We start from the raw sequence: 24464 nt of genomic DNA on the forward strand, positions 1-24464 counted from the left end.
ACAAGGTGTTGCCAGGGAAACAAGTTAGAGTTTCAAGTGCCACAGGGTACTAACCACAAGTGAATACAAAATTTCGGTTCTCCTGCCTAATGTGTTAACTTTAACAATGTTTAAGGATCCTGCTGTGGGGTCCAGCCGCTGTGGAGCATCACAAGACGTGCAAGAGTCTGGGGAAGTCCCTGTGGCAACAGCCCAGCATGGAGGAGATTCTGTGTCTGCTGGATCGGGAGAAGATGATGAGGACGATCCTGTCGTTCCCTCAGCACCGCCGGCTGCTGCCATCACAGGTGCTCTGGGATCAGCCTGTCCATGGTTCCCTTCTTGGAGAGGCAGGAACACTCCTGAGCCGTTCATGGCTGGCACCTCTGTAATCCATGGCAGTTTGTTCCCTTCAGGACAGTAATTTCAGTTCCTAGGAGGGATTAGTTCTTCAGGAGCACTTTTCAGAGTAATTGCAGGATACAGGCCCCATCCTGTCAGCAGGGTGACAGTGCATTGCAGAGGTTGTCATGTATGTGAGACCAGGATTGCACAGCCCAAGGACCCACTGGCTCTCCAGCCTTCCTTACGGTTTGCTGGATTGCTGTTGGTGCTGCTCAAGGGAAATAGTTGTGGCTGTGCTCTCACAGTGAAATCCAGCTTTGAACACGAGCGTGTCTCACCCTGTGGTGCATTGTATTTTACAAGGTGCAGTATCAAGGGCTTTATAGTGGGATGAGGTGGTTGTGGAAGTTTAAAACCAAGCTTGAAATTGATGTTGTTCCTTACAAACGCTGGTTCGGGTTTGGTTTCAGGGGATACAAGAGTCACTATATAAAGATGAAACAGTGAAGAGCCTTGAAGACTTCTATGATCCTTGTTTTCTGCTTCAGCTCTTCAGTGAACTGACCAGGCCAGGTACAGTGTGTGTTTCTCTTTGGTATTTAATGTTTCTCTTTGGTGTTTAGTGTTTCTGTTTGGTGTTTAGTGTCAGGTTGCTCTGCTGCAGAGCTGCACCTGGAGCGCTGTTATCCCTGATCCAAGAGCTAACACTGCCAGGAAGTTGTGCCTGACTTTGGAGGGAGGAAACAAACTGCTGTGAGGGCTGTGGCTGGACTGGCTGGAGATCTGGCATGTACAGAACAGGGAAACTTCAGCCAGCTCCTTTTCCACCAGACAGATGGGCATGGGGCCAGTGTGTTTCACAAGTGGGCTGGTGCTCTGGACTGTCAGCAGGGTTCTGTCTGACATGACTCAGCTCTGCATATGGAGAGGAGAAAATAGCCCTCTGAGCTTCTCCACACGGAGGAGTGAGAGTCTGTGTCCTGAGAGGGGCATTTTGAAAGGGCCCAAGTGATTGATGAGTCCCAGTCCCGTGGTGCCTGTAAACCACGTCAGCTGCTCTTGGAACTCCAGTTCTTTATTTGTTTGCTCTTTGTGCTGGCTGCACAGTGCCATCAGAATGCATAAACATGGACTTGTTGCACAGTGCTCAGTGCTTGCTGAGGAAAAAGCAAATCTGGGGCTGGGCAGATAGCAAGTTCTGTCTATCTTTAGCTCTGATAAGCATCTTATGGAAAGCTTTTCCATCCTGGTTCTCAAGGTCCTTTAAATAAGCTGTATGACAGACATAGAATTCAATTGGGATACTTTTCTAATAAGAGCTTGTTATTTTATGTCAGTTTTTGAACATATTGTCCAAGGGCAGCAGGATGGAAAATATTACCACTGCATGTTTTCAGTGAAGGCAAGTTTTCCAAATAAATCTTCCTGTGGCCTGCTGAAGTGAGAACCTTGGGTTTCATCCTGTGGCCCTCTGCCCCAGTGGGAATGGTGGGTGCACAGCAGCAGCTCCCCAGGGCTGCAGCCTGAAGGAGAGAGAGCACAGTGCTGGCCCTGGGACAAATGGCAGGGCTGGGGGGAACTGGACACCCTGCTTGAGCTGGCAGTAAGGAACTGCCAGGCATGAAATGGGGTTTTAGTAGTTCTAGTAGTAGAGGAAAAGATGAGAGAAATAGCCCAGGTGCTGGTACAGGGACAGAAATAATCTGTGATTATTTAAACGTGGTTTTATATATATAAATACATACATGCACACATACACACGTGTACATATATATACACACACATATTTGCACACACACTAGCCTGTGGGCAGTGATAGGGGAGGAAATCAGTTGGCCAAATGTGGGTACTTGGCAGTAAGATTGCAGCCCTTTCCTTCTTAAATAGGAATATTTGTTTTAGAAACTTCCTCCTGACCTTCAGTGTGAATGACAAGAAAATCCATTAATATAATTGCTAAACTTGTACATTTGTAGCTGTAAAGCACCCCTGAGGTGCCATGGAGCTCCGTTCCTGGAGGTGAGGTGGGAGGTTCACACCCAGTCATTTCCAGCCATCAGTGAGTGCAGATGGCAGCAAACACATCCAAAGCGCACAGAGCAGGAGCCCTTAGAGGAGAAACCCCCGATCCTGATGGCAAAATGCTGTGAAGGCTGAATGCTGCATTGAAGGGTGTGCTTCCTGCTTGCTCTGGGGCTGATCTCTGCTCATTGCTGGATTTTGTTTTACCTGGAAGGGCTCGGGGCAGGCCTGACCACCAGAGTCACTTGTGCCTGCACAGGGTCTCTCAGGCACCCTGTAATGCTCTGGAGAGATGAATTTTCCCTCTGGTTGTTCTTTGTACTCAGCTTCCCTGACACAGTGAGACACTAAGATGTGTGTACAGAATTTACCACAGCTTTGCATGGCCTGGTGGGCAGGATCATCCCTGTCTCAATAAATGAGAGCAGCCCTGTGCATTTCAGCTCAGGTAGAGAATTCCTGCTGAGAGGGAATTGCTGGAGCCCTCTGTCAGCTGGAGGAGCCTCCGTGGCCTGAGGTCACGGTTTGTGGGGTAGAGCCAGGAATGGGTGCTCGTGGCCAGGGGTGTGAGGGGTTCGAGTGCTGTGACAACCCTGGACTGTCAGTGCTAACACAGGCTGCTCTCTGCTTCTCTCCCATCCCCTCAGAGTGCGTGGTGGCCTGTCACAAGTTTGTGGAAGTCAATGCCCTGGGTCTCACCGTGGCTGCCCTGAGCAGCTACGACCCCAGCATGAGAGCGGCGGCGTATTTTGTGCTGGCCTCTTTCCGCTGCCACCTGGACGGGGCTCGCTGTCGGGAGCAGAGCCAGGTGAGCAGTGCCAGGCTGGGCTCTGGGCTGGCTCTGGGGAGCAGAGCCAGGTGAGCCGTGCCAGGCTGGGCTCTGGGCTGGCTCTGGGGAGCAGAGCCAGGTGAGCCGTGCCAGGCTGGGCTCTGGGCTGGCTCTGGGGAGCAGAGCCAGGTGAGCAGTGCCAGGCTGGGCTCTGGGCTGGCTCTGGGGAGCAGAGCCAGGTGAGCAGTGCCAGGCTGGGCTCTGGGCTGGCTCTGGGGAGCAGAGCCAGGTGAGCAGTGCCAGGCTGGGCTCTGGGCTGGCTCTGGGGAGCAGAGCCAGGTGAGCAGTGCCAGGCTGGGCTCTGGGCTGGCTCTGGGGAGCAGAGCCAAGTGAGCAGTGCCAGGCTGGGCTCTGGGCTGGCTCTGGGGAGCAGAGCCAAGTGAGCAGTGCCAGGCTGGGCTCTGGGCTGGCTCTGGGGAGCAGAGCCAAGTGAGCAGTGCCAGGTTGGGCTCTGGGCTGGTTTTGGGGAGCAGAGCCAAGTGAGCAGTGCCAGGGTGCCAGAGGACACCTGGTACATCATGGACATGTGTGTGGGAGAGATGCTGCCTTGCTCATGCACCCACATGCATGTGTGAGACAGCTAAAGAAGCTTTCCATCCTCTCTCCCATTGTTTCTCCTCCACTGCTTTGGGTTTCCTCCTGCTATGACCATGAACAGAGAAAAGGGAAAACACATTGTAGAAATTCTTGGGAGTTTTGTATGCAGGAATGGCAATCCTGATGGAATTGATATTTCACTGTGTGGCCCGTGCAGTGTCCCAGAAGCTGGTTGGTGCCTTGTTCTCCTGTTGTGTTCACTGGGGCTGTGCCTCAGCGTCTCTCCCTGGGCTCTTGCAGTTGCTGTACCTCTTGGACGCCGTGCAGAACGGAATCAGGCAGCCCAACCTCAGGCTCACCTTCTCGCTGAGCCTCTACATTGCCCGTGCGGCACAGCAGATCCTGAGGCCAGGTACCGGGGCTTGCTGGGGGAGCAGCAGGGCGTGGGGAGTGCTGATCTCCTCCTGACTGAGCTGTGCTTCTGGGGAGGGAAGGGGAGGCTGGGCAGCGCCGAGGGAGCTCAGAGCAAAGGCCCTGTGCAGTTCTGGGCTGTTCTCCAGCCTGGAGCTCTGCACGCTCGCTGCAGCTTCCACGGATTGTGGTCCCTTGTTGTGCATTGGGAGCCTTGTCCTCCTCCGACGCAGCTTTATTAACCAGCTTTGCCCTTCACAGAGGACCACATGTACATAAAGGTGAACAGATTCCTGCTGTCACACCAGTATTTGGACCTCAGGAAGGTACCAGGCTTTTTCCAGCTTTTCTACAGTTTTGATTTTGAGGTAAGAGTCCCATTTTAGGTATGCAGTAATTAATTCTTCAGAAATGTACTAAAAACAGCCATAAAAATACAATGAAATCTCATTCTCCCATAGGTAGTTAATTATTTATTTATTATCTTTCTTATGTTTCATATTGGAATGAAAAATGTTACTTCTGTGGGGTTTTTGTTGCTTTCTTAATACCAACGCACAGTGAGTTGTGCTGTGTGTGCTCTGTGAGCACAATAAACAGAATATTCTGCCCCAGCTAGTTGCAATTTCTCTTTGAGTTTGGATTAGTAACGTTCAGTTCAACTGAAGTGTTTTAGGAACAGCAGCTTCTAAAATTCCATTTCCACTGCATGTTTGGGTTTCAGACTGACTGTTCCCAGTGGATGTTAGTGATTAAATTTGATAGGAATGGGAAAGGAGAGGTCCAGAACAAGCTGCAGTGAGCCCTGAGCTGGCACTCAGAGGGAACCAGGGTTTTGTGCTCTTGGGAGCAGTTTTCTTTGGAAATGTCTGCATGTCTGAGGGTGGTGTTTCTCTTTGTGGCTCCAGTACAAAACAGAGCGGGAGTGGATCCTCAGGTTCCTTGGGGAGGGGCTGCGTGACAAACACTGCTATGAGCTCTATGACTACCAGAGGATTTTCCAGGTCATTCTGTCCTTCTTCAACAGTCCTTTGTGTGACGAGGGCTCCCAGGTAAGAATTAAAACAGAAAGTTCCCAAACCCCAAACCACAGAGGTTTGCGTGGCTTTGAGATCCCGAGTACGAACCAGAAAGGAGCAGCTGACTCTGCCTTGTTGGTTTTGTGTATTGTGTATGTGTGGAGGGGGCAATGATGGCTTGTGTCTAAACGAGTGCCACCCTCGTGCCTGAAACTGGAACGGGCTCCTGCCATCATGGAGCCTCACGTGGGTGCCCTGGTTTTGCTCCTGCAGTCGGGGCCTCTTCTTTTCTGGGGTCTCTATTCCCCAGCCAGTGCATTTGTTGCCTGAGCAGGCTTCAGCAGAAGGGAAACCCACGTGCCAGGAGGAGCTCTCGGGTTTGGGAGCATCCACCCTGAGTGTGTCAGGTATCAAACCTTGGGCAAAAAGATAAACTTGTCTTGCTGCCTGAATGCTTCTGTAAGAGCAGCACCTGTGGTGTGAAGCTGTGAAGGGAGAATGTCTGTCCTTCCCTGGAGCTGCTGAGAAGAGCTGGTCATTTTACCTTGAAGTGATCAGATAGCAGCCAGATTGCTGATTTGAATTGGATTATTAGATCCTGACTGTAAAACACAAGTTGCGTTTTCTGTTTCAGCGTCGCATCCTGGAGATCTTGCAGAGTGCTGCCCGTGTCACCAGAGCTGCCTATGAGCTGGTGCAGGATCACAGCCTGCTCACGTGGCTCCTGCACAGCCTGGAGAGGAGGTACAGAGTGCGGGAGACATGGCAGCCACTGTCCTGTCCCCAGGGCAGGAATGGGGGCTGAGGGGAAACGGGGACAGACAGGGGGACAGGGCTCCAGGGGGGACAGACAGCGGGACAGGGCTCCAGGGGGGACAGACAGGGGGACAGGGCTCCAGGGGGGACAGACAGGGGGACAGGGCTCCAGGGGGGACAGACAGCGGGACAGGGCTCCAGGGGGGACAGACAGGGGGACAGGAGCACCAAGGGGGACAGACAGGGGCACCAGGGGGGACAGGAGCACCAAGGGGGACAGACAGGGGCACCAGGGGGGACAGACAGGGGGACAGGAGCACCAAGGGGGACAGACAGGGGGACAGACAGGGGCACCAGGGGGGACAGACAGGGGAAGCAGGGGGGACAGACAGGGGGACAGGAGCACCAAGGGGGACAGACAGGGGGACAGGGGCACCAAGGGGGACAGACAGGGGCACCAGGGGGGACAGACAGGGGCACCAAGGGCTGTGCTGGCAGAACTTGCTGCACTCTGGGGTGTCCCTGTGTTTCTGAGAACAGAACCAAGCTGCTTTCAGGCTGTGGTAGGAGGGAGGATGCTGGGGGAGCTTTGTGTATTGGAAATCACTTCCCTGAAAAGCTGGAAAAGCAAAATGGCACCTTGTGCTGGTGTTTTTACCTTCTAACTTTCAAGCAGCCTCGGATCACCTCCTGTCACAGGAGCTGCTGCACAGGAAGGGGCACAGGGATGGATTAGAGCTGTCTCTGTCTAGAACATTCCTCCTGCCCTTGCCTCTCCCTCACACAAACATCTCTGCTGCATGCACAGAGTGCCCTGACAGGCTCAGGCAGTGCACCGAAAGTGCACTGGAATATGGTCCCTGGAGGTGATGGGCCAGCTGCTGGTGAGGATCTGCCTTCCAAACGTGGTTTTCTTTTTTTCTTTACCTTTTTTTCTTTGGTTTTGTTTTGTTTTTCAGGTTTCTGGAGAACAAGATGATAAATAAAATAATTTCCTTAGTCCACATGCTGTGGCAAACAAATTTAGGAGACAAGAGAAAAAACAAGAATCCGTCCCAGGAGAACAGGAAACTTCTTCCTATTCAGCTTGTAAATGAATTTCTGTGTGTTTTGGTGGCGTTAATCAAACATATTCGGTAAGTGCTTTGTTTTGGTTTTTGTTTTAGTTGGTTTGCATTTCATCCTCTGCCCAGTTTGAACTTCATTAAGGCCAGGAGGATTTCTGTATCTCTGCTAGAGGGATGGTTTTTTTCACCTTCAGTTTGTGTGCTGAGTATGAATTTGGATGAGGTTTCTTTGACAGGAGGATTTAGGTGTTTGAATACAGGGGAAGTAAAGTAAAATGTGATGCACGGTTGCTGTGGAGTCCTTTGTCCCTAACTCCTGGCCATTCTGACAGCAGGGATTGGGAGCTGTGCTGATGAATTGGCAGGCCTGGCACTCGTGTTTTCTCTTGCCAGGGCTAACACGGAGCCGGCCAGGCTGGCTGAGCTGTTGGGCACCCTCAGCTCCGTGCTGCAATACCGTGCTGGGGTTGTGGAGGCGTTCGGGGACATGAGGCGATTCACGCTCAACGCCAGCGTCCTCTCCAGCCGCGAGCTGCTGCTGCTGCTGCACCGCTGGAGCCTGGTCAGCGCAGACCTGCAGCTGCAGCAGGACCTGCAGGCCCTGGCCCACAAGTACCAACACGAGGAACTGCTCAGTAAGTGCTGAAATGCCTCAAGGAAGGTTTGTTTTGTTGTGGCTGTTACAGAGCAGCAGTTCAAGTGAGGCAGACTTCTCTGAAATAGTGGTAATGCCTTCTGTCAGACTGATGGACCTTGAGGGAGGAGGAAAGGACATGGAAAGGCATTTTTCAGATCTTCCTTGGGATGATTTTGAAACTTACCACAATTTGGAAGCTTTGGAGAAACACAGTTATGAAGGGAAAGAGCTTTAAAATGAAACTCGGTGGCAAATCAGGCTTTGACAAAGGGTATTCTTTAATGGAATCCTAAGAGAAACAGCAGCGCCTGGAGGCTTTGTGCTCAATGGTGTGCATCATTCTGAGCGTGGATGGGGGTCTGAAAGTGATGTGTAAGTAAAACCAGCAAATAAATAGAGCAAGTGAAAGGTAACAGTTGGTGTCTCTTGTAATCACCAGTGCTGAAGAAAGGAAAAAAGCCAGGACTTGTAACGACTGAATCCACACACGAGAGCACCTCACTTGCACAATTTTGTACCAGAAAAATCCTTTGGAGCGTCTGATGTTTGTTTTTTGGTGGTTCTCTTCTTACAGAAAATATCCAAGACAAGAACAAAGCTCCGGCCTCACGTCCTGCGTATGGTCACCCTCGGAAAAGGAGTGAGGCGGCAGAAGATGACGCTGCTGCAGACGTGGCAGCGTCAGAGCTGGAGAAATGCAGAGAGCACCTGAATTCCATCCTTGCCCATTGGGACCCTGGTTTGGCGGCGCCGCCCCGCGCACGGCCAGGGGACACCCTCGGGGCCGCCGGGGCCGGGGGCGAGGCAGGGGCTGTCACCCGCGCCTCCGTTCTCGTGGTCGCCAAGCTGCTGCTGCGGTCCCTGGCTGGGCAGAGCCCCCTCGGGGAGCAGCACGTGTCCCCGGTGCTGAGGTGGCTGCAGAGCCGCGTCCTGCCGCACCCGGAGGCCGCGCGGGAGCTGCTCGGGGACGGGGCGCTGAGGCGCGGCCTCCTGCAGCTGCACGCGCGGCTGTGCCAGGCCAGCGGCGCCCCGGGCGGGCTCTGCGGGCAGCTCGGGGCGCTCAGCTCCATCATGCTGCAGCTCATGGAGCAGCAGGGCCCGCCCGGCCCCTGCCGCGGGCTGCTGGCATCGCTGTGCCCGCCCGCGGCGCCGCAGCGGGACGCACGCGAGACGGGTGAGCCGTCCTGTTCTTGTCACTCGTGTTAGGGGCAGTGCTGGGAGAAACGAGGGGATTGCAGGGCTGGTTTGATCCTTGGAATCAGCCGCGGCCTGCCAGGCTCGTGGCGGCCCCAGGCAGGAGCTGTGTCTGGTGGGATGGGGCAGCGGTGGGCAGCACAGAGCGGGGTCACACTGGGAGGGTTTCTGGCACTGCAACTCTCCCACTCTGAGAAACTTCCTTTGAAGGACTAAAATGGAACAAAAGGTATAAATAAATATAGTTCCAAGAGGGAAAATAGTCTGCAAAAAACCCCGGTTCCACGTGGTCCTGCATGCTGATCCCCACTGCTGTCAGAGAGAGATCTGCCAGGGCAGATTTCAAACTGCTGTATTCAACAGGAAACTGGTTTGTTCCTTCCTGAGAGCTGGGAGTGTGTCTGTGCCTTGGCATGGGCAGAGCCCCTCCAGATTTTCCAGCCAGGAAAGAGTTGGGAACTCTTTCACAGCACGGTCCTGGAGGCACCAACAGCTGGGCTTGGGGATGCTGTGGGGAAACAGAAGAATGTCTGCTCTGATTTTGCTCTCCCCTTTCTCCCACAGCTGTTTCTGTGTTCCTGACTTCCATTTACGTCGGGGACACGTGGCTGGGAGCGCAGCAGCCGGATCTGTTCCTCACCCACGCCAGACTGGTCTGCTCTAGTGCAGACTGGGAATTACAGGGTGACCGGGACACTCGGAAACAAGGAGAAGAAACTCTTGTGTCTCTTTGCAAAAAGATTTGGCTCCATCAGGGCAACAATGCAGGGGACTGACACTGATCTGTAACGTTCTTCTGTGCCCTGTCCTCATCACCGTGAGCCCTGCGAGCCTCCTGAGCTGTTCTCATGCAGACCTGCCTTGTTTGGGCACAAAAATCAGAATTTTATGACTGGGTGCAAACTCGGGCAAGATTTTATTCACCATCTCTCAGAGGGACATTAAAGCTCCAGTTTCCCTCTCCTTGAACAGTTTGAGAGACAGTACTGATTATATAATTTTTATTACAGGCATTTTTATCTTTTTGAAGAAGCAGAAAGTCTGTTTGTGCACGTGTGTGCCCTTAGTATCCATCCTCTCTCTAAAACAGGGCAGGAAAAAAAGGCTGCAGAGCTTCCCACAATGGGGTGTGAGGGCCAAGAATGAGGAGACAGAGGCAGACTGGACTCAGGGATCAGGACTGTCTGCTTGGGTTTAAAAAGCTTGAATGGCACTTCAAGACATTTATATCAGATGTGGTTTATTTTTATTACCCTTTTTAAAAATAAAATCAAATTTTAAAAAATAAAGCCCTGATCCATGGCTGCTGCTGCCATGTGTGACACAAACCCATCTTCCCTCTGCTTGGAACAGGTGAGAGATGGAACTGAACCCCAAAGGATTTTCAGCTCAGTGATTATCCGTGAGTTTTATTGGGAACTCTCAGGGAAATCTTGTTCTTCAGTGTGGCTGTGAGCGTGGTTGAGCAGCCAGTTCAGACCTGCAAACACAGCAGTGCCACAGTGAGAACCTTTGAATTGTAAACCAGGGTTTATTCAACTGAATCACAGCTGTGTGCTGTGCCCAGGTCCTTTGTACAAATAGTGTACGGGGAAAAACCAGAACTGCACATTGCTTGTGATATGGATGGAATTTTGGCGGGGTTAAATAAAATCGAGATGCAAATGACAGAATTGCTTGTACGTGTAAATATTCTTATCCTAAAGAAGCCCTCAGCTCTGTCCCGAGTTACAATTACATTTCTTAACAAACCCGCGAGCCTTTTGGAGGCTGCAGTTTGTGTCATGTAGAATTCCCAGGGGCTGCCAGCAGGAAATCTGTGAGCCGAATCTGGCTGGGCTCGGCCGAACCGAGCCCGCTGCTCTCGTGCGCGCTAATTAGCGCGAGTGCGGTCACAGCCCAATGAGCTCCGGTGCCACCCCGCGCTCCCGGTCGTGTCCGTGCGATGGCCGGGCCGCCCGCGGGACGCGGCAGCGGGAGAGCCCCGAGGCGGGCGAGTTTAACGTGAGGCGGCGCCGCTTGCCCGCCCTCAGGGAGCCGAGCCGAGCCGAGCGCACTGAGCGGCTCCGAGTTCAGCCGAACCGAGCCGAGCTCAGCCGAACCTGGCCGAGCTCAGCCGAACACACAGAGCGGCTCCGAGTTCAGCCGAACCGAGCCGAGCTCAGCCGAACGGAGCGAGCGGCTCCGAGTTCGACCGAACCGAGCCGAGCTCAGCCGAACGGAGCGAGCGGCTCCGAATTCGACCGAACCGAGCCGAGGTCAGCCGAACACACAGAGCGGCTCCGAGTTCGGCCGAACCGAGCCGAACTCAGCCGAACACACAGAGCGGCTCCGAGTTCGGCCGAACCGAGCCGAACTCAGCCGAACTGAAGTTCCGCTGAACTTGTGTTTCCCGATGTGTAAAATGACAAGGACTCTGCTGTATTCCAACACACGAGCAAGAACAGCAGCAAAAGCTCCCCCTGAGGTTAATTTACCCCCGTGGAGCCGGCCAACACCACAAAAGGCAAATACACTGACAGTAAATAGGCTATATTATTTATTGTTTTCTTCCACCGCCCCTTGGCGGCTTTCTTTAAAAAAAAAAAACAACAAACATTACTGACACCTTGAGCACGTCCCGCGGCATTCCTAAACTTCAAACCACTGGGATCGCACAGGGATTCCAACACATTTCGCTGGCGAGCGCTCGGTCCTTGCACCAGGATCAGCCCCGGGTGCTCTCGTGCCCGTTAATTAGCGCGAGCGCAGCCACTGCCTAATGAGCTCCTGCCCGAGCCCGCGCTGCCGTTCGTGGCCGTGCTGGAAGGAACGAGAAGGAGGTGTTGTCTTTACAAACAAACTGCGGGGCTGCAGGTAGGCAAACCCAGACACTGAGAGGTAAAAGAAGTGATGAACAGAACCGTAAAATCCAGAGGAATTCCGCTAATTGACAGAGACTGCTGCCCACCCAAGCCCGTGCTGTTCCTGGACTTGAAGAAAAAGAACACAGACACAAAGAAAAGGAAGGGGGAGATGCACATCAGAAGGCGATCTGTATTAGGCGACTTGGGGAAGTTTGTACCTCTCAAGTACCTCAGCGGATGGGGAAGACAGAGGGAAATGCGTCCGAGAAATTAGGATAAAAAGGAGGCTGCGTCCTCCGGTAACTTGAGACACCCGTGGGAAATGCCCATGGCCTCTCCCTTTATTCAAATAAAGTTACAGGACTCCAATGTCTCCTTTTGGACATAAACTTACGGTGTTTGTGGATTAATCTTCCTGACAGTGCGATGGCCGGACCGCACGCGAGACGCGGCAGCAGGAGAGCCCCGAGGTTTATGTGTTTAACGTGAGGGGGCGCCGCTTTCCCGCCCTCAGGGAGCCGAGCTAAGCCGAGCCGACGGAGCGAACGGTTCCGAGTTCGGCCGAAACCTGGCCGAGCTCAGCCGAACACACAGAGCGGCTCCGAGTTCAGCCGAACCTGGCCGAGCTCAGCCGAACCTGGCCGAGCTCAGCCGAACACACAGAGCGGCTCCGAGTTCAGCCGAACCTGGCCGAGCTCAGCCGAACACGCAGAGCGGCTCCGAGTTCAGCCGAACCTGGCCGAGCTCAGCCGAACACGCAGAGCGGCTCCGAGTTCAGCCGAACCTGGCCGAGCTCAGCCGAACACACAGAGCGGCTCCGAGTTCGGCCGAACCGAGCCGAGCTCAGCCGAACACACAGAGCGGCTCCGAGTTCAGCCGAACCTGGCCGAGCTCAGCCGAACCGAGGTGAGTAATTCAAAAAGCAGAAACAAGCCCCAAAGTCTCGGCAGCAGGCCCGGCACAGGGAGGCAGGGTTGGAATTCTCTTTGCTATGCTGCAGGTGTATTCAAGACATCGTTCCTCTTTGTTTGACAGAAGGAAGACCACAGAAAAATTCTTACCAAAACAGGATGTTTTGTTTCCTGTCTATCCAGCAGCCAAATAGCACCAGCTAGCTATCCATATCTTAAAATCAGCTGGGGAACTGACCTCAGCCCAGGCAGAATCACAGAACTAAAGCTGAGATAAGATACACCTGAAAAAGCCTTTCATTCTGGATGTTAACACACATCACTGAGGCAAACGTTAATGCTCTGTGTCCCAGCAGAGTGACCATCAGCTGCCTTGGCAGCAGATGGGTTTGGGATCTGTGGTCCCTTTTGTCTTATTTCTGTGGGATGGTGCAGTGCTAACTAAAGGGACTGGGATGTGGATCCCTCCCTGCAGGGCTTGTACAGGCATCAGCCCTCCCCACTCTGCCAAAGCCACCCACGAAAACTGGCACCATGTCACTGGGGACTGCACGGAAGTGTGTGCTGCAATTGGATCGTGGGTTCCAGTCCAGGAGCTCTCTGTGTCTCAGGATTCAGCTGTGGCACAGGCCTTCAGGGGACACTTGTCAGTGATTGTTTCTGTGCAGATGTGCAGGTAAGAACCAGGGACTCAGCTCTGGAGAGCACTGAGCCCTTGCCAAGGGAGCTCACCCTTGGTGTTACCCCCTGGGGCAGGAGAGGGGTGTCCTGCACGGCCAAAATGGCATCAACTCTGCATCAAAGGAGGTGGGGGGACTCTGCCCCTCTCCCCCACTGAGGTGAGACCCCACCTGCAGAGCTGCCCCAGCCCTGGGCTCCAGCACAAGAAATCTGTGGAGCTGTTGGAACAAACACAGAGGAGGCCCCAGAGCTGCTGCAGGGCTGGAGCCAGGCTGGCAGAGCTGGGGGTGCTCCCCTGGAGAGGAGAAGCTCCAGGGAGAGCTCAGAGCCCTGGCAGGGCCTGAAGGGGCTCCAGGAGAGCTGCAGAGGGACTGGGGACAAGGATGGAGGGACAGGACACAGGGAATGGCTCCCACTGCCAGAGGGCAGGGATGAATGGGATATTGGGAATGAGGAATGTTCCCTGGCAGGGTGGTGAGGGAGGACGTGGGTGATCAGGGAGAGCACAGGGGCCCTGGTGTCCCTGGGCTGGCAGAGATGGATGAGCACAGAAGGGATGAAGGTGAAAGCTCTCCAGCCTTGAGCAGTGACGTGAGCGGGCGTTTGCTGCGTGAATATATCAGGATTATCACCAGGAAAGGGACAGGAGGTTCCTGACAGACACTGGTGATTGTCACGCCAAGGGCAGGGCTGGGTGACACAGCAGAGGGGGTGACAGGGCAGGGGTGACAGGTTCACACTGGTGGCATCTTTCCAGCAGCACGCTGGGTTTTGGTGCTGGAATTGCAGGGAGTGGAATTGAAGTGGGGCTGAGAAAACAAACAGAACTCGACCCAAAAGGGCAAGTTTTGTGTGTGACTGGGTTTAATAGTTTCTTCAGTCCTAAAACTGTTTTCTCACAGTGTTTCAAGCCTAGAAAAATGATAACATGGGATGGTTTCAAAGCCTAAACAAATCTCATTGAATGCTGGTTTTCATTCGTGATTTCTGGGCACTCCAGAAAACATTTCTAGACTTGCCTTGTTCACAATGGCTCCTTTGATTTCCAAAATGGAATGCATGAGGGATAAATGTGTGTATTTTTGAGCCAAGTATTTTGCTCAGTAACATGATGAAAAAGCAAAAAAAACTTTAAAAATCAATACTTTGTTTAAGTCTTGCAAACGCTCTGAGATTTTCATGCACACAGAGTTCTCTTGCCAGTTTTTTAGGAACAGTAAATTGCTGGTAACATGCCTGTGTTACCCTGCCATTTAATGTCCATTTCCATGTCTGTTGTGTTGTTAATCCACATCCTGCTTTGTGGTTTATTTGGGTAAACTGCCTTTTTTTTATTGTTTTTGTTACCTTTTGTGAGCATGCCAGAGGCCCTTGGGTGCCAATAAATGGGAATGTTAGTGCTCCCTCTGACTGCTGCTTCCCTCTGCTTGCTTGTGACCTAATCCTGCATCTCTGCCCAGCCTGCTGAGCTGAGTTTTCCTGACCAGAAAAGGAGGAGCAGTGGGTCAAGAGACGCTCCAGCCAAACACTGACAGGAAAAGCTTCACCTCTGTGCAGTTACAAACATTCTGTGTCACTGCTGCATCACTCGAGGCACTGAGTGTTTCCCACGGGTTATTTTTTCACACTGGTATCTACTTGCTTTATCTCTGGTTGTACTCACTTGGCTGGTGTTGATCCCGAGCAGGACATGCAGAGCAGAACAAGGAAAAGGAACATCACAAAGGCGGCGAGGCCGACCCAGAAGGCGATGACGATGGCGTCTGTGGGCACAGCAGAGGCTTCTGTCATTTTGCACGGCAGAAATTAAACACAGCAAGGTGATTTGCCCTCCCTGCTGCAGGTATGTCACCTGTCTCATTTCTCCTTTCAGAGAGAGGGGTCTGAGTGCCAGTTTGTTCGAGGTCTTGGGGCCTCCTGACAGTGGGCATGAGGGAGGGAAAAGCCTCTGGAGTGTCCTGGTGCCCAGACCTGTGCAGATAACTGAACGTGGCTCCTGTTACTCAAGCACAGGGCAGCAAGCCTGAGTGGTCACTGCCTAATCCTGCAGGGTCTTTAAGGAGAGGCCCTCAGGGATGGAATCCCAGCCCTGGAAGCATTTTATACCAGGAGAAATAGCAAGGGGGGTTTGTTGCACAGGGCCTGTGCCCCTCCCAGCACATCAGGGCACTGGAAGGGAAGGGAAGGAAGGTGCCCCTTGCCCTGCAGCCTCCGTGGAGGAGGGCGAGGTGCCGCCTGCTGTGCCAGGAGCACACGGTTTATCTGAGGAACAGATTGCCAGGTGTGCCCACAGTGGGAGGGTGAGGTGGCTGGGGGAGCAGAGGGAGCTGCTCCCTCCTGCAGGCTGCAGTGCTGGGCCGGTTTGATCGCCCGAGCCCTGGGCTCACTGAGGATCTGCTCCCATCCCCACGGCACCTTTGGCCACTGTCCCACAGACGCTCCCTCCTGGGGCCACCGTGCCGGTGGCCTTGGGAAGTCTGGGTGCCCTGCCCTGGATTCACAGCAGACGAGGTGGAAGAAGAAGGGTCACTGGCTCCAGGGACAAATATTGACTGAGATAAAATAAATCTTCCCCCTGAAAGCACAGAAAGCAGTGTGTTCTCTGAAACAGGTCCTGTATGTTTGATTGAGCGTTTCTTTGTGAAAAAGTTCAGGATGTGTTGGCATCAAAGGCACAAAGAGATTAAGGGAATTAGCCCAGCTCCTTTTAAACCCAAAACCAGAGCTGGCCCAGCTCTGCCCTGATCAGAAACCTGAGTTTGGGCTGGGCTGCTGAGAGATATCAGTGGGGAGAGGCAGCCTATTTTATTCTTCCCTTGCCCGGGGACATTTTGAGAAGCCCAAAGCTTTGAAGTGTTCCACACCACTGGGACAGAAATTAAGAGTTTGGATTTACAGAATTCCCTGTCAGAGCTAGTCTGGCTTCATCTTTTAAAAACAGTTTTAACAGATTTCATGGGATTCACTGAAGCTAAATAAATTGGCTCCAGGGCTCAGGTGAAGCTTGAAACAAAATTTCCTGGGTTTAAATTCTGCAGTTAGTTGGGTTTTGTTTGTTTGTTTGTTTGTTTGCTTGCTTTTGTTTGGTCTTCTTGGTTTGTTTGGTGTGGGTTTTTTTGTTTGATTGGTTTGGTTTTTAACTGGAATAATATATTTTCATATTTTACCAATCTATAAAAAGCTTTCCTGTTGCCAAATTTTACCATCACCTTTTGTGCATGTCTGTGTGCGTGCTTTTAAATAGCCTATTAGATCACGGGCCAATTTAGATTTTTTCGTTATTTTCGTACAAAATTGAGAGAGATGCACAACACTACACACAGAAAGCAAGACCATGAATTTTTATCTGGGTTTAGATTCATTTTTATGAGACAAATTCAGTCTCAACAAGTTTCAGGGACCAGCCACGTAACAGAAGGAAGGAAGCGCAGAGATTCAGGTCTCTGTTTCACATTAAAAGAATTAAAAAACCCTGGGAGGCAAAACTGAGAGCACACAAAGCCAATAATCCCAGCAGCAGCTTCTCTCAGTATAGGAATGTAAATATTGTGCAAGGACAGGCAAAGAATATTCATTGCTTGACTGGTACTTTTACTCCAAACAGTGAAAAATCCCAAGCAGGGATTTGTGGAATTGTTTCCCTTGGTGTTTTCATTAGAACTTGTGAGCCACTGTTCACCCACTGGGATTTGGAGGAGGAAGGATAATAGTTCCAAGAGGATGCACTCTCTGTTCCTCCACAAAACTGTCAACCAATTTAAATTAAATTTAACTGAGGGCGAGCATCTTGTCTCAGCAGCACAGTTTCTACAGATTTCAAGGACAGAGGCAGCTGAGGAAAAATGCCCTGTGAATTGCCTGGGAGGGAAGTGCTGTACAACAAATGCCACCTCTGCTGTGCACCAGGTGATCCAAGTGGGAGGAAAATGTTACTAAGGAGAAAACGGGAAAGGTTTATTCCTGATTTTTGGGTTTTGCTACACCAGCCACATGCCAGGGCCTTAGATCTAGTTCAGCTCAGCAGTTTGGGGTTTCCCTGGTGGAATCCGGGGGTAATCATCTGCCCTAACTTTAAAATTAAGGGAATTTTAGATGAGCTGCTCCTGGTCCCAGCAGCACCAAATGTTGCTCTGCAGCATTAGAGAGCAAGATTTTCTGTATGGAGGGATGGGGATATTCACACCACTTTCTTTAAGGTGTGGTGCTCTAAGTTTGGAGGCAATGAACCCTCGGCTGACCTGAATGCACAGAAAAGCTTTTCTAGGGTAGGTTTCTGCTCCTTTTCCCTACTGCTGTCCAAGCAAGCAAAGGACAAGCAGCTCCTAGCAGAGAATTCAACCTTCACCACCAGAAGGCCAGTTTCTTGCACTGTTAGTGAGAGAGACATGAAGGTATTCTGAAAGGCCATTACATTTTCCTGGGATATATAATAATTGCACTGTAATAACCTTGGGAAAAAACAATTTTAGTTTCTAAATCCACATCTGAACAGTTTCAGCCATCCTCAGGGATGGGAGGAAAGGTGAAAGAATATGTTTGCAGCTTACTGTTCTTGGCTGGTGGAAACATATATTTCCTTTAGTAAAAGTCTGAATGCTTACCAGTTGCATTGTCAGCCTTGTCCCAAGATGAAAACGCAGTGTTTTTCTGAAAACCTCTGCTCCTTCAGTGAACTTGGGTGGCAGTAGCACACAGGTAACTAGCACCCTACACTACAGATTCACAAGTAATCACATTTCCCCTTAGCAAATGGCTAAAAAATAAAGTAATCTGTCCTTGTAAACAAGAATTAGTGTCAGCAGTCTTAGAGCTTCAGATACTGTAAAATAAAGCCCAGAGTGTTTGTTAGTAACTATCCAGCCTGAAGGCAAACACCCATTTACACAAACCAGGCACTGGCACGGACTCTACTGCAAGGAAACAAAACCAGGTCAGTGAGACAAAGCAATGCAACACTTCCCCTGTGCTAGATTAGCACCTACCACTCCACAATACTTACATTTGTTAACCTTCAGCTTGCTTCCATCTACTGGAATTGGATCTATGTAATCCCAGTAATACTCGTAGGACCAGAAGTACTCGGAGGAGTTTGTGCTGTTGGCCATGTCAGCGGCGCCTTTTCAGCCGGCCCAGAGCTCCGACCCAGAGCTTTGCCTCATGGCGCTGCATTGCCCTCAGGAAGGGAATTGCACAACCGGCGCCTGTGCCAATCGCTCGGGTCCCGCGGCTCAAGGACTGCCTGGGGACTGGAAACATCAGTGAGACAGTAACTCGTGTTGTTATTCCTCGGGATGTTTCAAACTGAGGCGGGTGCCTGTAACCGAGGGACGGGGTGGACAGGTGCCAGCTGGATCACAGGCCCTTCCCTCAGAGCAGTGCTCTGTTCTGGGAGCTCCGGAGCACGGCCGGGCTGGAAAACATTCCCGAATGTGTCGGGTGGGAAGGGCTGGCTCTGCAGGGGCCACACCACCAGTGGCCGAGGGCTTGTTCAGCCTGGAGGGGGCCGAGGTCAGGGCTCACCGGGCTGCGGCTCCTGCTGAGGGCAGCTCCGGGCTCTGCTCCCCGTGGCCAGGGACAGCACCCAGGGAAGGGCTGCAGCTGGGTCTGGAGGGGTTTAGGCTGGATTCAGGGAAAGGTTCATCCCCAGAGGGGCTGCGCACTGCCCAGGCTCCCCTGGGCATGGGCACAGCCCCACAGAGCTCCGGACCCACTGGAGGGGTTTAGGCTGGATTTCAGGGAACGGTTCACGCCCACAGGGTGCTGGGCGCTGCGCAGGCTCCCCAGGGAATGGGCACAGCCCCACAGAGATCCAGGAGTGTTTGGAGAGCGCTCCAGGGATACTCAGGGTGGGATTGTTGGGGGTCTGTGCAGGGCCAAGGGCAGGACTGTATGATCCTTGTGGGGCCCTTCCAGCTCGGGAAGTTCTCTGAATTAGGAGTGACTTGATAAAACGCTTCATGTACTGGAATACCCACATCCTTTGCTTTGGTTCCACGACCTTACGAGGTCCAAACGCCCCCGGGCGGTGCTGAGGCGGCTCCGGGAGCAGTTCCGGGGCAGCCTCGATGCTGAGGCGGTTCCCCGGGAGCGGTTCCGGGGCCATGTTCGGTGTCACTGCCGCTTCCTCGGCGGGCGATTCGAAGGCGATGCTGGGGACCGGTGCCTCGGCGGGCGAGCAGGACCCGCTGTCGCTGTGCCCGGCGCTGGAGCAGTCGCTGTCGCTGCTGGAGTCGGGCGCCAGCCAGGCGGAGCGGGAGCGGGACGAGGTGCCCATGCCCATGGTGTTCCTGTGCGCCGGCTGCCGGCGGCCCGTGGGCGACACGTCCAGCTGGGTGTCCAACGACGAGGCGAGCGGCTGCATCCTGCTGCGCAGTGAGTGCCGGCCCCGCGCCCCGCGCCTCCCCTCACGGCCGCCATCCCTCCATCCCTCCCTCCTGCCCTCCTTCCCTCCCGCTGCAGGTGCGGCCGCCAGCGTCGCCGTGGACCCGGAGCGGAAGATTTCCAACCTGCCCGGCGAGTGCGGATGGTGAGGGCCGGCCGTGGCTGGGCACAGCCCCGGGGAGGAAGGGGGATCCCGGGGAAGGTGCTGGGGACACGCCCGGGGAGGTCGGGGGATCCCGGGACAGCCCCGGTGCCGGGCCCGCGGTGCCGGTGTGGGCCTGGAACTCTCATTTGTGTGGGGTGTGCTGTGTGGCCTGAGGGACAGGGATTCCTCACAGGGACAGGCAGGGCTGGACGAGGGGAATGGCCTCAGCATGAAGGAAGGCAGGTTTAGATTCAGTGTCAGAAGAAGTTTTCCCTGTGAGGGTGGGCAGGCCCTGGCACAGCTGTGGCTGCCCTGGATCCCTGGCAGTGCCCAAGGCCAGGCTGGGCACTGGGGCTGGGAGCAGCTGGGACAGTGGCAGTGTCCCTGCCATGGCAGGGGTGGGATGGGATGGGCTTTGAGGTCCCTTCCACAATTTAGTGATTCTGATCTGTAGTGATTCTGATCTTTAGTGATTCTGATCTGGGCTTGCTGAGGTCAGTCAGTCTGAGGAGCTGCTGCAAATTCAGGATGAAAGATGAGTGGTCATAATTTACACTGTGTAAAGCAAGTATGAATGCTTAAAAAATTATAATGCATGATTGTTTGGGTTTTTTGTTGTTTTTTTTTTGTTTTGTTTTTTTTTTTTTTTTAAGGAAAGGGATGGGGTGAGGTGCTTCCTTTTATTTTTTTCTGATTCAATGTTATTTCTCACTTACAGCTTAGTAGAAACCTTATTCTGCTCTGGCTGCTCAAAGACCCTCGGCAGCATCTACAGATGCACCTCAAGGAGCCTGGACTACAAGAGAGATTTGTTCTGTTTCACTATTGACTCCATTGAAAGGTGAGTACAGAATGTTTGTGTGCCAGCCCCAGGATTGCACTGAGGGCTCTCCTGTTATACCTCTGGGAAGTGCAGAGGAGGCTTTTTCTGCTGCTCTGCCCCAGAGGGGTTTTCTGTATTGCTGCTGTTGGCATCACAGTGCTCAGTTCTGAGGAACATCACCGTGTAAGGCAAATTCTAGGGAAAAAACCACCCCAAACCAGCCAGGTCTGCCTTTGGTATGAGAAATTACATTCCTGCCAAGGAAATACCAGCAGGTGCAGGGCACGGGAGGGTTCCTTCTCCTTTTCTCTGAGGAGTAGACAAGCCAAGCACCAGACAGGCCTGTCTGGAGCCCCTTTGGGGTCAGCATTGCCAGCAGGCAGCGTGGCCAGAGGGGCTCAGGCAGGACTCGGGGCAGGTCTGCCCTGTGCTGGCCACATCTGCTCTGTCTCTAGGGTGGGCAAGGCAAATCTGACAGCTGAGGATGAGCCTGAGGCTCTCACTCAGCCGTTTAAAATCTGTCTAGAAAATGAAAGTGTGCTTGGGCTTAGTCGGTTTATAGCACTTAAAAGTGGTCTTAAGGTATTGTTCAAGAACCATAGAGTGAATCAAGGCTTTGTGCCAGAGTTCCTTTATGCAAGCATTGTTCTGATGGACAGTGTTCACCTGAACTAGTTTCAATGTCTCTGTTTTTTTCTGAAGTTCCCATTCATTTTGCTGTGGATGTTCACCCTCATGCTCTGGATGGTGCTTCTGGGTTTTTTTCTTAATTCCACAGCTATGATACCTTATTTTTTGGCAGTAAAATTCCCTAAAGCACTGACCTGGCTGCAGAATGGCACTTTCCTTGGAGACTAATGCTGCTTCTCCCTCCCAGCCAGCCCTGCACTGCTCTCAGTGCCTGTGCAGTTTTCACTGCAGCCCCAGAATCCATGGCTGTCTCTCAGGGCTCTGGAGGAGTGCTGGGTTTGGATTTTGGCTTCAGGGTGGGAATCTGTGCATGATCTGACCTGTGCCATCTCAGCTATATCCTAGGGACCCCGGGAAAGCAAGCTGTCATCCATGAGCAACCACTCACTCTGGAAAGTCAAGCTGTCTTGGAAGAGGTGCTGGAAAGGGTGAGATTTAACCTTATAATTAATAATTTGTTTAATTCCCCTCTGTGAAACCTTAATGTGCTTCAGTAGTTTCTGCAGAACAGCTTATTTCACCCAGAGTAGTTGAGTGCATTGTAGCTTGTACTGGTCTGCTTCATGTCATTGGTACCTTGTGTTATGCAAGATTTTCAGTAACTTTCCTTCAATTTTCATGGTAATTAGCATTTTCTGTCTATCAAGCACAGCATTAGGTTCCTGTTTATGTCTCAGTAATTTGATGTGTTGTTTCTAGTTAGTTCTGATTCACTTCTCCAGATCTTCACTTAACTTTTAGTCGTGTTTCTTCTGCCTTTTGTGCAAATTGACTGAATGCTTTTGCTGTAGCTTTGCATTGAAACATAACATCATAAATCAGGTTGATGTTTTGTTGTACTAAAATCTGGTGACTGCAGGTAGGAAGAGCTGGGAGCAAATAGTGTAAGGAAGTTGGAAACTGAAGGGCATCCAGCAGAAGCTGAGTGTGTGGCTCTGACACCAGGGCTGGAAAAAGTGGACAGTGAGTGTTAGAGCTGGGTGAGCTTTCGCAGGAGGAAATGAGCAGGGAAAGAGTCAAATGAAGAGAATTGGTGATGTGAGATGAGACTGGAGCCCTTTCTGATGTGGGGGACGGGACAGGTATAAGTTTAAGGGTGTCAGGAACTCACGCTTTAAAAAAGGAACTCACTAGGCTGCGGTAAAATATCTAAATATGGATAACATTGTAACTAGACTAGTGAAGAGATTTTTGCTTTTATTTTTAGCACATTAGTCTCAAAATACAAAATGGAGATATGACAGCTCACTGATCTACACTAAAAATGTTTCTCCCAACAGGGCTCATACAGCAATACATAAAATCATCTCAGACTAGAATTCAGTTAATTAGACACAGAAAACACATATTGATAAGCATTCTATCTAATCTCACAAAGCACACGCAATGATAGTTAAAACAAAGACTAATTCATAAGAGACAAAGAACAGAGTTCTATTCATGCTAACTTTCTAAAGATATACATTAAATAACTTTGTTGCTATTCTAAAGCCAATTCTACAGAGACTTATTGTAGTTTGTCAGGTCTACTGCTTGGAAAACTTTTCTGCTTGCATGGGAAACTTTACTGCTGTATTTGCAATGCTAACAAAACTTTAGTCTGAGGCTTACATACTTATTTTAACCATTTCTTAAAAATCTTCTAACCTTATGGATTCCAACATCTGACACCCACACGTGCTCTGTGTGCGTGTGTGGCCCACACCTGGTCCTTTTGCAGGTGGACATGCTGCTCAAGGCTCTGGAGACAAGGCTGGGCACGGTGGAGTCGCGTGTGGCTGCCCTGCACAGGCAGGTCTGACGGGAGCCTGCTGAGCTGCAGGAGCAGGGCACAGGTGAAGCAGGGCACAGGGGAGCCCTGCCATCCCCTGGCATCCCGGGAGCTTTGCACAGGCTGTGGAGGAGCTGGGAGCGTGGGTGCCCTGTGCGTGCGTGGGGGAGCAGGGCCGACCGAGGCTGTGTCCCAGCCCAGGAGCTCCTCTTGTGCCCCTCAGGAGCAAACCCCAGGGGTTTTTTTCTTAATAAACACTTCTGATCAGACAATCTGCAGACTGCTGGTTTCGTGTAAATACTTATTTAAGTTTTTGTCTCTGGAAGCAAAACATTGATCTCCTGACTTCCCTGCTATTCACTATCTACCGAACTGGGTGGGCATTTTCCTAAGCTAAAGAAAAACCTCCCTGTGGTTCTGTGATTTCCAAAGGAGCAGCACTGAGTTTTTCTTATCTCCATAGCTTTAGCTTGACTCGTGCTCAAAGACAGGAATGGCTCAGTAACTATATGTGCTGAATTGTGAGTTTGGCAGGGTTTTTTGCAAGTTCGGGGCTAAAATGTGATGTAAGAAAAGGCTTTTTTTGCAGCATTAAATTTTTGCAGCATTGCAGCTTTTCAAGCTTTCCAAGTTGCCTCATTATGATTTAAACTCTCTTGAAATATGCTTAATATGTTGGGATTTTTCATTGTTGTTGTTGGTGGGGTTTTTTTGTGTTTTGTTTTTTTTTTTTTTAAATTTGGGGGTTTTTTGCCTGCCTTAGGAAAATTTAACAGATCTCACTCTTTTCTTCTCCAGTTGAGTGTAGTGTTGTCTTCTTAATTCAAAAAACATTTGCTGTATGGAAAAACCATCTTGCCTTGTGAAAGGACAGGTAGGAGCTGTTGTAATGGCCAGTGCCCTGTGGCACAGAGGTTGCCAGGCACTGGGGAGCCCTGTGCCAGGCACACACACCTGGCCAGGCCCCTGTGGGTGCTGCTGCTGTACCTGGTGGTGAGGTGATAACCAGCTGGGCTTTGCTGCCAAAGTCAAACCCAGCAGTTTTCCTGTGAATCCCAAACTGGGCCCAAGGGCTCTGTCCCTCAGCCTCTGCTTCCATTGGTGTGGAGGGGTTGGATCCCAGTTATTCACCCCAGGAGCTGCCCCTCCGTCCTTTTCCCCACTGTTCTGTTCCAGTCGTGGGAGATACTTGGGTTTTGGTTTTTCCCCCTGCAGTTCACTGCAGATCCCAAAAAGCCACAGGAGAGAAGATGTGCTTCCACCACCAGGTGAGGAGCCTGATTGTGGAATGTTTGATGGAATTGTCCCAGGAGCTTTTCCTTCTGGGCTTCCCGTAGTCTGTCCATGGCAGGTCCAGCCTGTGCCTTTAGCTTGGAGCCCTCAGTCCTCAGGGAAATGAACCTTTGGCAAGTTCTTACAG

The 24464-nt window shown here is 51.8% G+C and overlaps 3 protein-coding genes across 4 annotated transcripts in view; 2 read left to right on the forward strand and 1 right to left on the reverse strand.

Moving 5' to 3' along the window:
* URB1 (URB1 ribosome biogenesis homolog) overlaps nucleotides 1-10447 on the forward strand; it is a 38568-nt gene extending 28121 nt beyond the window's left edge. The window contains exons 29-39 of the mRNA XM_058823896.1: nucleotides 116-287; nucleotides 795-897; nucleotides 2994-3154; nucleotides 4013-4124; nucleotides 4385-4491; nucleotides 5032-5175; nucleotides 5777-5886; nucleotides 6858-7034; nucleotides 7359-7600; nucleotides 8177-8776; nucleotides 9361-10447. Of these exons, the coding sequence (XP_058679879.1) occupies nucleotides 116-287; nucleotides 795-897; nucleotides 2994-3154; nucleotides 4013-4124; nucleotides 4385-4491; nucleotides 5032-5175; nucleotides 5777-5886; nucleotides 6858-7034; nucleotides 7359-7600; nucleotides 8177-8776; nucleotides 9361-9572 (2140 nt within the window). The 3' untranslated portion in view covers nucleotides 9573-10447. The remainder of the gene's footprint in view (nucleotides 1-115; nucleotides 288-794; nucleotides 898-2993; nucleotides 3155-4012; nucleotides 4125-4384; nucleotides 4492-5031; nucleotides 5176-5776; nucleotides 5887-6857; nucleotides 7035-7358; nucleotides 7601-8176; nucleotides 8777-9360) is intronic.
* Nucleotides 10040-19288, reverse strand: MRAP (melanocortin 2 receptor accessory protein). Of its 2 annotated transcripts, none has more exons than XM_058823927.1 (4): nucleotides 19210-19288; nucleotides 18234-18480; nucleotides 14898-14997; nucleotides 10040-10276 (listed from the first exon to the last, which is right to left on the reverse strand). In XM_058823927.1, the coding sequence occupies exons 2-4, from the start codon at nucleotides 18337-18339 to the stop codon at nucleotides 10237-10239; spliced, it is 246 nt and encodes an 81-aa protein (XP_058679910.1). In that variant the 5' UTR covers nucleotides 18340-18480; nucleotides 19210-19288; the 3' UTR covers nucleotides 10040-10236. The 2 variants fall into 2 exon arrangements, with proteins under 2 accessions (XP_058679910.1, XP_058679902.1); XM_058823919.1 differs by lacking the exon at nucleotides 10040-10276 and adding an exon at nucleotides 11345-11598.
* Nucleotides 19244-23275, forward strand: MIS18A (MIS18 kinetochore protein A). Its single transcript, XM_058823907.1, has 5 exons — nucleotides 19244-19606; nucleotides 19694-19760; nucleotides 20479-20601; nucleotides 21608-21701; nucleotides 22994-23275. The coding sequence occupies exons 1-5, from the start codon at nucleotides 19300-19302 to the stop codon at nucleotides 23072-23074; spliced, it is 672 nt and encodes a 223-aa protein (XP_058679890.1). The 5' UTR covers nucleotides 19244-19299; the 3' UTR covers nucleotides 23075-23275.
* Nucleotides 23276-24464: the final 1189 nt, after the last annotated feature.

Source organism: Ammospiza caudacuta, chromosome 2 (assembly GCF_027887145.1).
Source record: "Ammospiza caudacuta isolate bAmmCau1 chromosome 2, bAmmCau1.pri, whole genome shotgun sequence".
Classification (NCBI taxonomy): domain Eukaryota; kingdom Metazoa; phylum Chordata; class Aves; order Passeriformes; family Passerellidae; genus Ammospiza; species Ammospiza caudacuta.